Below are 12210 nucleotides of genomic sequence, written 5' to 3'. Positions count from 1 at the left end.
TTCTTAACTCACAACATTCTTCCTGATTTCTCCCTGTTCTATAAAAATGTCATTTTTGGTTGTTTTGGAGGCAGTGGTAAAGATAACGATGCACTCTTTCTGATAAACTTGATTCTATTTGTTGCTAAGTTCCATATCCATAAATCTAAACTCTGTAATAAAAAGCCATTTTTTCCTGTGCTAAGAGCAGAACTGGAACAGTATATATCCACCATTTCTTGTGTACAGAACAAAAAAGCAGTTAAAACTCTGAATACTTGTACGCTGTTTAATGTATTTGTTTAATTACTCTTGTGTTTACTTCATTTCTGTTTATTTATTTTGTGTATTTGCCTTTTACTCTCTTGTGTATGTATTACATCTTTTTTTATATTATTATTTACCATATTTGTATGTCTGACTGTTTGATTGAAGGATTTAAATTTAAAAAAAAAAAAAAAAAAAAAAAGGTCTCCGCACCTTCGGAAGCGAGCGGCTGTGGAAGGCGGGGGCGGACCGGAGCGGAGCGGAGGTAGTGGAATTTCCATATTCGAATTTGTGGGTGAGACGTCAGCTCCGTTAACCACGTGACCGCGAGCTCTGCCCATGAGCCGTCCGGAAGCCAGTGGGCGGGGCCTCAACTAGTCGCTTGTTCAAAACAAAAGAAGAAAATGAGAATTAGCTTGTTAGTATTGTCCGTTAACAAAAAAAAGTTTCAGCTTCTGTGCGTATTTGGCGGTACAGTAGACTCACGTCCAGGTACGTGTTTGCTTTTGGTTTCTTTGAACTGCTTTAAGCTGCATTAGTGAGCAGAAAGCAGAAGTGTGAGCTGGAGCTGCTGGTGTTCAGCCTCAGGAGAGAGTGGCTGGTTTGTAAGTAAGCTGCTTGTTTTCATGTGTATCTTCTAACCGGTTTACTTTCTCCCAGATTTGGGAAATGTTCGCCGTAGCTACTAAAAACTTTGTGGCGGAGGTGGATAAGGGAGGTTTTCTGATCCCAGCATCCAGCTTGAACGACGCTGTTGGACTTTTAACGGTGGTAGTGAAACGTAAACGCTTCTGGTTCTGGCAGAAACCCAAATATCATCCTACTGATTTTGTCCTCGGGGACTTACTGAAAGGAGACGCACCTGTAAAGCCAGGTAGGTGCACTCCTGATCCTAATCACGTGGTCTCCTCTCCTTTAATATGTTTAAAATGTAAAGAATCCAGATAAGATCACAGAAGAACTATCTGACTAACTTTTTACTCAGTTGTGGTGGAAAGTGACTTCATCAAATACAGTGGGACGTATGGCGACAACATCCAGGGGACTGTGGACGCCAGCTTTGCAAAGGTCACCATCAGTGTGGAGGGGAAAGACTCCTCCAAACTCCAGTCGTCTTTTGGGAGTTTGAAGAAAGAGGAAGTGGAAGTGCAAAAGTTACTGCTAGACTGCAAAGACAGGTTGGTGTCCCCACCTGAGTCACCTGTGATCGCCCACAGATAGGACACTAAACGTCATCTACTGCAGGAGCGATCTTTGTTCAACCATAAAGTTTCACACCAACACAAGGCCTAGTTGATTATTAACAACAAAAGGTTGCAGCCAGTCTCTAAATGTGTTTTCTATCATTTTACGGCTTTATGTAAAACTGAATATTCAGCAGAATTCACAGACTGGTAGATTAGACGTATGTTTATTTCAAATTAAGGGTTTTTACGAATATTCTTACCGATGTTTTGGAAATTTTTGCTCCAGTGTCCTGGACATGTCCCACTGGCTGATCCAGCAGACAAAGGAGAAGCACAGACAGGTGTTTGGGATCGTGAAGGAGCGCATTGTGGTCACTCAGCCATGTTCAGTCATAGAGGAGGTACAGCAGGGTGGACAGTGTGGAGGGGGGCTGACCTCCTGCGGCCCCAAGAGCCATAAATTGGTACAGCTGCACAAAACCATCACTTTACATTGATATTCAAAATGTTGTTATTTTAACAACGCAAGAATGTTATTTTCTGCTTTAGGTGTGTTTTTTTGCACCGACTATAAACTGGAACATTTATGGATTCGTTTTTGTTTACCACCTGTTCTACAACTGTTGCTAAAGCTAGCTTCACTTCTGCATGATGTCTGAACCAACCATCACTAAGAAGTGGGAATAGGACATATTTTCATCTAAAAAAATACAATTTATTACTTGCACAAAAAACAATTTACTGCCAACTACAAAACATTTCAGTCTCCTTTATGTTATTTTTTTGGTTTTGTGTCGACATGTTGCTGCACTGTTGTTGTTTTTTAAAGGCTTCACTGAAGGAAAATGGGAATTTGAACAAAGACAGCAACGTTACCATGGAGATTCCTACCCACACTACAATAGCCTATGGCCTTATAGAGTTAGCGATCAAACAGGATGGACACTTTGGTGAGACAGTCCTCTCTCACAATGCTAAATAGGTAGAATAAATGTTGCTAACTTTTTAAGATGTTGTGTTTTCTTTACAGAGCTGTGTCTGATGTCAGACACCAATGGAGGTTTTGAAGTGGACGGCATGGCAAAAGACCTGGTGGGTGTGGCAGGAGCTGCTGTCAAGACTTCAGGGAACCACGTTCTTCAACAACGTAAATGATGCTACCTTTTAGGATATGCTCCCATCTCCTTTAACTTAGCTGTAAAAGTCTGGTCCATTTCTTTTATTCAAGGTGCATTTTTGTAGCCTGGCCTGCCAGACGACTCCTCTGTTTAGGGTCTGGGAACTCTCCTATTCAATAACCCCGCCCCCTGAGAATTCTAACAGAGCCAATCAGCGCTGAGTAGCGTACGTCACACACAACGCCGAGTTAGTCATAAACATGGCGACTGAAGCAGAGGTCGCTGCGGCTCTTTCCTCTGTTCTAAGTGACTTGGACACGTCTTTAAAACAACAAGTAGAAGCGCTCTGTAAGTGTTTTTCTCCCCAGAAGAAGCTACAACGACGTTCTGCTGAGCTGTGGTGGCCTCATGGAGGGGGCCATCGACCAGCACACTGCTGCTAACCACTTAAACATTCTCCCTCTCCTGATAACTTTTTCCTCTCTTTGACGTTGGATGTGCTACTACTAGTTTACCCGTTTAATTATAGATTCACTAGGATGAATACAATAAAGTTTATCTCTCACCAAATACAATATTTACTAAGACATCACAATATAACTATAGACACATTATTGTGTGTGTGTGTGTTTGTGTGTGTGTGCGTGTGCGTGTGTGTGTCTGCTGTCTTCTCGATCCCCAGTGAGTCGTGGAGGATGGCTGCTTATACTGAGCCAGGATCCTCTGGAGGTTCCTTCCTGTTAAAAGGGAGTTTTCCTCTCCACTGTCGCTGCATGCTTGCTTAGTATGAAGATTGCGGTATAGTCACTGACACTAGTCAGTGACTCGATGTAATTTGCTGGGTTCCTTATATAGGAAACATTATTTCTGATTGGCTTAATGAACTGACCTGTATTGGAATGTTTATTATGTGAAGTGCCTTGAGACGACTCTTGTCGTGATTTGGCGCTATATAAATAAACATGAATTGAAAGCCTTTCTTCTACAGGAAGATGTGTGCACCGTCGCCAGACTCCTTTTTTTTCTACAGCTAAACAACTACAACGTTTGCGCAGTACAGTCGGCATGTCCGTCTTTCTTCTGATTGGTTATTTCTGAGCTGGCTAATCCCGCCCCTCATGTGCCTCTGCCTGTGAGAACCAGACTCTTTCTCTGTGCAGAATTAATCAGAGGACGAGTCTGGCAGGCCAAGCTAGCATTTTTGTTCCAATCAGCTATCCCGAGTATTTTAAGCCTTTGTCATTTTTACATTTCTGTGTGAGCTTGAGTTTTCATAATGTGTTAATTTTGTGTCACACTTTTCAAACCCTAGAGCTGGAGGACCTAAGAGGTCATTTCCAGCTGCTTTCAGCTCTCCCACCGTCCACCAGGTCCTCTCTGCTACAGCAGATCTCAGAGCTCATGGAGCAGCCTGGGGCCATCGGTGGGTTTCAGACCGTTGTAAGTGGGACACAGAGGGTCTCGTCATTGAAAAAGTGGAGTCAAACAAGGAGTATAAATACCTTTTTCTATTTTAGCTGGACCAGATGTTTGTGGATAAGAAGCCTGGGCTGGCTGATTTTGACTTGACAGAATCTCATCGTGGGAAAATCCAAAATGTTCTTGACCTGTTGGAGCTTTCTAGTGAAGTGGAGTCGAGTCGGATGAAATCAGCCCTCACAGCGCTGCATCTCATGATCAGTGCTTTGGATGGTGATTTTTTCTCTTTAAATGTTTTGTCTGGGAAGATTTTTAAAGTTTGAAGCAGAAATGCAATGAGTTGTATAATTTCTAACAGATCCAAAAACCCAATTCCCTTTGGATTGTCTTTCAGAGATGACAGAGGATCATCTGGCTGCCCTGAGGAAATGCAGCATCCCCATGGATTTACGGACTCTGGAGCCGCTGGTCAGTGATTTTATTTTTTACCTAATTTAACAGAGCAGCCTGTTGAACGGCTATTTTTAAACGTAAGCACTTAAACTCAGCTGCCTGCCTCTCGTCTTTCATAGGTGCAGTGTGTATCAGGAGGTAGAGAGATGACTCTGAGCAGCTCTGATCTGACAGATCTTTATGAGACAATCGAACATCTGTTTGCATCATTCCACGTGTCCCTGAAGAGAGAAAGCAACGTGGTGCGGGCAGAAATCCATCAACAAAGTAACCTTCCTCTGGTTCTGTGCATCACCATTCGGTGTCTTGCTTCGCTGACCCAAGGTTGTCCGGAAGCCTCCGTATGCACGGGTGCTGATCAGGCACATTTGAGAACAGTCTAAAACTGAATACATACGTTTTGTTCTCGTCATTGTTTAGTCTGAAATACTCCAAATATAATTCTCAGAGGGAACGCCCACTTACAGTGAGGAACGTAAGAATTTGAACGATTTTGCAAGTTCTCCCACAGGGTCTGAAATGTACATTATAGGTGTCAGAAACAGCATTTTAAAAATCAGGTAATCACATTGAAAGAGTTTGTATGTGTTGGATTTTCTGAATTTAAAATCAAAAGCTTTGCTGGCTGAAAATGTAAACTTTTGTCCAAATTTTCCATTCCACATTTTAGAGAGCACTTTATTTCATGCTTCTTAATGTTTAGTTTTTTTTAAATTCTCTACTTTGTGTTAATTTCATGTTTTAAGACCAATATAAATTGGAGAAACATTGAGTTTTGTCTCAAATTAATTTCTGTTCAAAAGTCTAATTGTAAATATAAAGAACCCTGGATTTTCTTAAAAATCTAAAAAGTTTGTGTTCAATTGACTTTAGAATGGATTGCCTTGGAAAGCTGCTTAATAAAGTGCTATTAATAGTTTGAGCATTGATTATTTCTCTGCATTAATAGCAGTAAATACCCCTGAAGGCACAATAAGGAAGAATTTTACAGTAAAATAATCACTAAACAGATGTGTCAATCATGTTGAAAGGAAGGTTACAATGCAACGAATGAAATTCTAATTAGGTGTGTAAACTGCAGGTGTGACGACTGGGCTGATTTCAGATGCACTATCCACTTATCACCACCAGGGAACGCCAAATCACCATTCTTATGCATCAAGCAAACTCGGTATAAAAAACAAAGCAAGCTAATTACATGAAGTTAAAAGCATTAACTCGGTCTTACCTTTGCCAGTTTAAGGTTGTAATAATCTGTGTTATAGTAAAAAAAATTACCTTTTTTACATGCAGGAGTGTTCAAAAGTCTCTGATGCCACATTCCATCATTTTCCAGTTCTTCATAACAAACCTCCACGAGGTGTACTCAGCTGCACTGCAACAGCAACACAGGACGGTGAACTGTGGAGAATATCTGGTTCTGTCCAGAACTGAACTGAGACTCTGCCCTGCCGGTCTTCTGCACGCAAGGGCGTCAGTTTGTTTTCAGAATTGATGGGGACAATAACCATACACTTGAGTGGGGTTTAAAAATTGCTGGGGACAATAAAGTAGGCTAGCACAGGGGTCGGCAATCCGCGGCTCTGGAGCCGCATGCGGCTCTTCCATCCATCTGATGCAACTCTCTGTGTTTGTAAAATAATGAATGGATATTTAAATAAAATGCTTTATATTTTACTGCATTAATTTTACATCTGTATGCCAATTCTAAATGTAAAGATTGTCTGCGTAAACCTGAACAGGTCCAACCCGGTCTGCGGTGGTTGACCGGTCACGCTTGTGCGTAATCATAGGCACTTTATGAGCTGAAGAGGATGTGAGATTCTGGGATCTCCTCAGACGGCTCCTGGATGTGTCGCCACATTGGAGCCAGGAACAAGCGCTATTCAGCCAAAGTTTCATAATCAGGGAACATTTTCTAAGTGACAAGTCTCTCTGAGAGACGGGGTTTGGAAAACACTCGCTTCAGTGGGAGGAATCTTCCCGCATGCGCTCTGCATGGTTCTCTGCGTGGCTCTAGGGTTAATCAAGTTTAATTGTTTCTCTTTGCAACAATCTTCACAGGAAGGCAAAACAGTTAAACGGCAGGTTACATATATTTCCATTTGACTGTTTATTTTGACAGATGAACTCAAGGATGTTGCTTGGTTTGAAAAAATTACCCCGACGCACACGGATGCTCATGGATGAGCTGACATTTTAATCGTTAACGCACACGCGGAGGTAAAATATTCCCATCAGAACATCAGAGCTCTTTATACTGGAACTGTGTTCAGCGCGGCTCGGAGCGCCCACGGTGGACAGTGAGCTGAAGATCTGGGGTTCGCAGTGCAGAACCACGCGCATGCGATGATTTCCTCCCACTGAAGCGTTCTGGAAACCCGGTCTCTCTGAGGGATGTGTCACTTGGAAAATGTTCTTTTTATGAAATTATGAAACTTTGGCTGAACAGCGCTTGTTCCCGTCTAGTTCCGCATGAAGCGTAGAGACATTTGATCACGCACAAAGTTCATGTGGAGCAGAAGCGGTCGGGCCACGGCAGATGAAACGTTCCTAGCCTACATGAAGTGAAACTGTTTAATTGTAACATTAATATGTTACTGGACACGCTGGTCTGGTTGGTTAGACCAGTGTTTGAAGTGGAAAACACACACACACACACACACACTCACTCACTCACTCACTCACTCACACACACACACACACACACACACACACACCAATTAAAATTTAAATAATGCTGATAGCGTGGACTAGTAGACAGGTGATGGTTTACGTATTTAAATGATGATCAGGCTGCTGTAAAATGTAATCTCCATCCACATCCAGACACAATTATCCTCTATTCTTTCTCTAGTTGCTCTGCTCTTGTCTGGGCCGATCAGCTGATGGTGCGCACACGCCTAACTAGCGGCTGATGCACATTTTACGCATTTGGAGAGGTGGACTGGATGCTTTGCTTTTACTGGAAGATGGTCCACTTAACGCACAGGTGTAGACTACATATTAATGACAAATGAATGAAAATTAAATTGTGAGTTTTTACTTCATATTTTAGTAATAAAAATGACGGGGGAACACATTTATGACGTCTTTTAAACGAAATTTTCTAGTGCGACCTGCCTGCTTCACTTAAGTCACTGCTTATTAAGGTCCGTCCAAAATTACCGTGGGAAATGGGTAATAATGGCTCTTTGATGGGAACAGGTTGCCGACCCCTGGATAAGATCTGAGCTGGTAAAACAAAAATCCTCATCAGCAGGCGTTTTTGAAAGTGGGGGGACACAGCTGCCAATCACAAATTTTGCCGGGGACATGTCCCCGGCGTCCCCGGTTAAAATGACGCCTATGTCTGCACGGGCGCTGGGATTCCTATGCTCTTCTTTTTCTTCCTATGAGACTGGTGGGGTGCACCCTAGTGCCCCCTATGGACGAGCCTCCACTGGTAGGCCGATGCTACTGGAAGTTTACAGGCTTCGCTGGTCCACCGCGGTCAAAGAGCCACGAGATTGCTGCTGCAGAAGGGAGAATTACAGAGTATTTGTTTCTCTCCATTCAGCAGCGGCAGCCGTGCAAATGAGAGATCTGCAAATTTGCCACTTCAGCCGAGGGGAGCAGGTGCACAGCTTCTCAAGGCTCCTGACTGGAAAGAGCCACTAGGCACAGTAGGCTGGCTCCTCCCATCTCCCATCAGCCAAGTCGCGCGGCTACCAGATTCGCCCAACTCTTATGCAAGGTTTTAGTTGTCCTAGCTGCCTATTAGAGCTCTTTGAGGGAGACCAAAGAAACACCGGAGCTCTTTGAATTGATGCATGCTTCCCTTTTGAGTCGCTCAACCAAGTTTTTCTGGCTAAAAGGGCCTTAGAACCTCTTTTAGCTTTGGGTTAGTTCAAGTAGTTGGTAGCTACCCCCGCTGGCTCCAAGCTCCGTATAACTTCAGGTTCGTAGCTGCATTGATTCAGTTTATACGTGTCAATCATTTGCTCCCACCTTCACAGCTCCACCTCTTTTCCCATTTTTGGACTATCTGGGCATAACAAGACCTGTGACACGGCCAAGGTGGCAGCGATCGGAACCACCCATTTTACTTTAGAAGAGCCACACAGAAAAGCAATGACTGGGGTTTGTCCATCTTTTTTACAGTCATTGGTTTTTCTTTTAAAAGGCCAAAGAGGGATGCAGTCCTTGTTTACAATCTGCCCCAACTCCATACTTCCTAATTCCAGAGAAAATGATTTGTGATCGCTCTAACATACTGATCATCACTTCATACACCTTTAATATGGAAAACTTTTTTTTGTCTCAACCAAAAACTCATTTAACATTTTTACAAATGAGATAAATATAAAATACAAAGCAGCATCTTATAAGAAAACACTAGTTATTTATTAAACATCTGAAAACACATTTAATCTGAAGTCTTCCAAAAAATACCTTTTATTAAGTAAATATGAACTTCATTCAAAACATTTACGTTTTAGTAATATCACATCAAAAGGGATCGTTTGCTGAGATGAAGTACCCTGTTCAGGAATCACAGGAATTAATTTTCTTTCTTGTTAACACAAACACAGCACCAAATCCACGGGTCTAACTGTCAAACATGTACATGTTGCATATGTCAAAAAGCAGGAATATTTTTTGGTGCTCCTGTGAGCACTGGTAATACATTACAGTATAGCTCCCCTTGTGCAAAAACCATGTTATTCATTATGTTGAAATCAAAAGAAGGGGAGAATTAGATCAGGATTTAGCAATAGGGAGCCTAATGCCAACTGCACACTGGAAACAAAAGCAGCGTGGAACGGCAGCGGAACTGTTTACTGGCGACAATCACAGCACTTAAGTGCACACCGGGAGAATCTCAGCAGCAAAGCGGCTCCTCAGCCATGACCCTCGCTCGACTCACAATATAACAAAAGGCCTCGAGACATCCGCCAAACTCCTCGCAAGATCACATGATCCCTCAAGACTTCAAAGGGTACAGTTTGTTTATGCAATCCACCATTAAACAAAAAGGAAATTATGTTTTAGATTGCTGTTGTTCCTCTCCACTGCCAGGACTAAAGCCATGAAACACACACCGCTGCACTTATGGAACGATGGTGTGAGTAAATAAGCCATTAGGTGACACGTAAGCTTCATATATATGAAATAGCATCGCTGCAATACTTTTACATTGAAATTTTCCAGGGATTTTACACTGAAACCATGTGCGATTTCCTGTCTAGCCCTGCGGCAATTAACAAATCAAAGAAGCGGCTCAAGGAAAAAAACAGAACCTGATCCTATCTTTAGCGGCGTGCCACTTCTGGGACGCGTGCGAAAATTGCTGCGTCACGGCTGCTTTGTTACTCTCCATATACTATAATGGATTCTATTTGAAGCTGTGCCGTTCCGCGCCGCTTTTGCTTCCAGTTTGCACTGGGGTTAGGCTCCTCCCTTTCCAGTCAGCTCATTGGTCCCCGGATGAACAAAAAATAAATAAATGTAAGTCAATGGGGCTAAAAAGAGTTATTTTCCAATCCGTGTAGCCTTACGCCCTGGATTGCACATTTGTTATATTTCCATTTAAATGAAAATTAATCAAGCGTGTTTCGACCACACAAGTCACGTACTTTGAGATTTATCAACTTGCAAAAGTTTGTTACTAACTTAACTACAAATCAGACATCAGCACTTTGCACAGACACGCTACGCTAGGCACCTCTTCCCTAGCGTAGCTGCTACTTACCAAATGGCCATATTTTGGGTTGTTCTTTCCTTCTCAAGGTAGGATTTGAAGTTTGCTGAATTTACAGCCATTTTCCCTCTGCTCTTCTCCGTGTCTGGTTTGATGACGTCCCTTTGGTGATGCGCATTTGTAGTCCTAGACAGATTTTCACATTAAACCTAAAATAAAGTTTCCCCTCGTTCAAAGATAAGCACTTTCTTGGTATCAAAATGCATATTTAAAATTCACGGACATCATATGTGAAATCCATGGTACATAACGCGCGGCATCAGAAAATAACGTTTTTAGCCCCACCAATTTTGCATTCATTATTTCGTTCTTTTGGGGACCCGTGGTCCGGAAGAAGATGTGCATGACTTAGGCTCCCTATAAAGGACTTAAAGCAGTGGACACTTGCACACTGTAAACTTTACACTGAGGTATCGCATTGTATCCTTTAGTTTTATTTATTATTTCTTTTTAGATAGCCCTCATTCTGCAAAAAAAATACAACCTAGCATACAGATGTGAAAGTTAATGCGGCTAAAAATCACCTACAACCAGACACAAGGGTCAGTATTATTCCTCCTAATATAATAAAATAAAAATATTCTTTAAAAATATTTTGGCAATAAATAAGTACACTTCCTGTGTGTTGAGATTTGCATAGTGTGCTTGAAAGAAAAATGGCAATGCAGATTAAGGTGACCGATGCAGCTTTGTCTGTACGAAACAGGGACAACTTAGGGATGCTGTCTGAAACCGTGCCACGGTGTTAAAGCACATCTGTCCCGTAGAGCTTCAGTAGACCCAGCTGACTGGAACCCACTGAGGCTCTACTAATAATTGCTCTACGGTGTCCTGTAGCACGTCAAAAGCTTTGTCCAGATTGTCGTTGACAATAGTCAGGTCAAAGTAGTGGCTGTACGCCCGGCGGATCCTGGCACTCTCATCTACGGTCTTCTTTAAATCAGTCTCCTAGAACAGAGCAGAGCCCACACATCAGCATGACCAATCAACGACCGTAAAGAAGTCACTGGGGGACTTTTCATTTCCTTACCGTGAGTAGTTTGGTAGTAAGGCCAGCGTCAACCACAGCTTTGTGCATATCTCTTAGTGTGTCCAATTCAGGAGCAGCGATAAACACCACAAATGGCATGAACTCAGCAGTCTTTAACACTTTCAGGGCCTGAGGACCAACTATAATGTCGTCATCAAAGCTTCAGGAAAAAAAAATCAGCTCTGCACATTGACGGAGCTCCTTGGACTGACCTGAGGGTTGATGTCTAGGATGCACATACGACCAGCTTCCACCACTTCGTGGATAGAGTTGATCTTGGTGCCATAGAGGTTTCCGTCGTACTCGCCATGCTCCAGGTATCGACTCTCTTTTATGTCCTTTTCCATTTCTTCTCGTGTCACAAAACAGTAGTTTTGTCCATCTTTCTCCTCTTCTCGAGGATGGCGGGACGTAACTACAAGAAGAAAATCACTCAAGACTTAAACTCATCAGAAAAAATGTTTTTTTTCCCACCAAAAAGGTTTCAGTGATAAACCAGAACTGTTTCTATTTTCAACACCAAAAGCTCTCACCTCTACCAACAAAAACAGGTTATCTCAGCTGGGCCAGAGGAAAAGATGTTTTCATCAAGGACAGGTGGACTCAGAGACTTAAAACTGTTCTATAATGGTTTCCCTTTACCCATCTGAATGTGTTCATGTTTGAAAAAAACATTAAGGACATGCTTTAGCACCAGCCCTGGTCTAGCAGTGAAATCCCTTTGGTCGAAAAACCTTACAAGTGTGAAGCATTCCCTCGGTCCAGTCTGAAACACTCACAGGGGACAGTGGTTCCATATCTGAAAGGATTCAGAACAATAAGTCTGTTTTTCAGGCTCCTCCTCCCGACTCCCTGAGCTCCTATCAGAACCAGTGTTTTCCTTTGGAATGGAGGCATTCTGGCTACTTCCTCGTAGATCTGCAGCTCATAACGATCAAACTCTGGTCAAGGCAACACAGGCTGGATTAGAAACATAAAGTCACTGATCCCTAAGTAATCAAAGAGCAGTCACAC

At 42.5% G+C, this 12210-nt stretch overlaps 2 protein-coding genes across 9 annotated transcripts in view; one reads left to right on the top strand and one right to left on the bottom strand.

Annotated features, from left to right (window-relative positions):
* The first annotated feature begins 579 nt into the window (after positions 1-579).
* Positions 580-5339, top strand: LOC107374068 (gasdermin-E). Of its 2 annotated transcripts, XM_015942221.3 has the most exons (10): positions 580-738; positions 907-1120; positions 1232-1424; positions 1720-1897; positions 2263-2383; positions 2464-2580; positions 3864-3991; positions 4069-4243; positions 4365-4438; positions 4543-5339. In XM_015942221.3, the coding sequence occupies exons 2-10, from the start codon at positions 916-918 to the stop codon at positions 4804-4806; spliced, it is 1455 nt and encodes a 484-aa protein (XP_015797707.3). In that variant the 5' UTR covers positions 580-738; positions 907-915; the 3' UTR covers positions 4807-5339. The 2 variants fall into 2 exon arrangements, with proteins under 2 accessions (XP_015797707.3, XP_015797708.3); XM_015942222.3 differs by having other exon boundaries at positions 586-1120.
* Positions 5340-8671: 3332 nt separating this feature from the next.
* LOC107374067 (protein PALS2) overlaps positions 8672-12210 on the bottom strand; it is a 65538-nt gene continuing 61999 nt past the window's right edge. For all 7 annotated transcript variants that reach the window (XM_054735046.2, XM_054735042.2, XM_054735051.2 and 4 more), the window contains 4 exons: positions 11976-12137; positions 11409-11611; positions 11197-11325; positions 8672-11114 (listed from right to left, as the gene is read on the bottom strand). In XM_054735046.2, the coding sequence (XP_054591021.2) occupies positions 10938-11114; positions 11197-11325; positions 11409-11611; positions 11976-12137 (671 nt within the window). In that variant the 3' untranslated portion in view covers positions 8672-10937. The remainder of the gene's footprint in view (positions 11115-11196; positions 11326-11408; positions 11612-11975; positions 12138-12210) is intronic.

This window comes from Nothobranchius furzeri, chromosome 5 (assembly GCF_043380555.1).
Source record: "Nothobranchius furzeri strain GRZ-AD chromosome 5, NfurGRZ-RIMD1, whole genome shotgun sequence".
NCBI lineage: Eukaryota > Metazoa > Chordata > Actinopteri > Cyprinodontiformes > Nothobranchiidae > Nothobranchius > Nothobranchius furzeri.
Note: the sequence above shows the minus strand (reverse complement) of the source record. Positions and strands in the feature narration are given on the sequence as shown.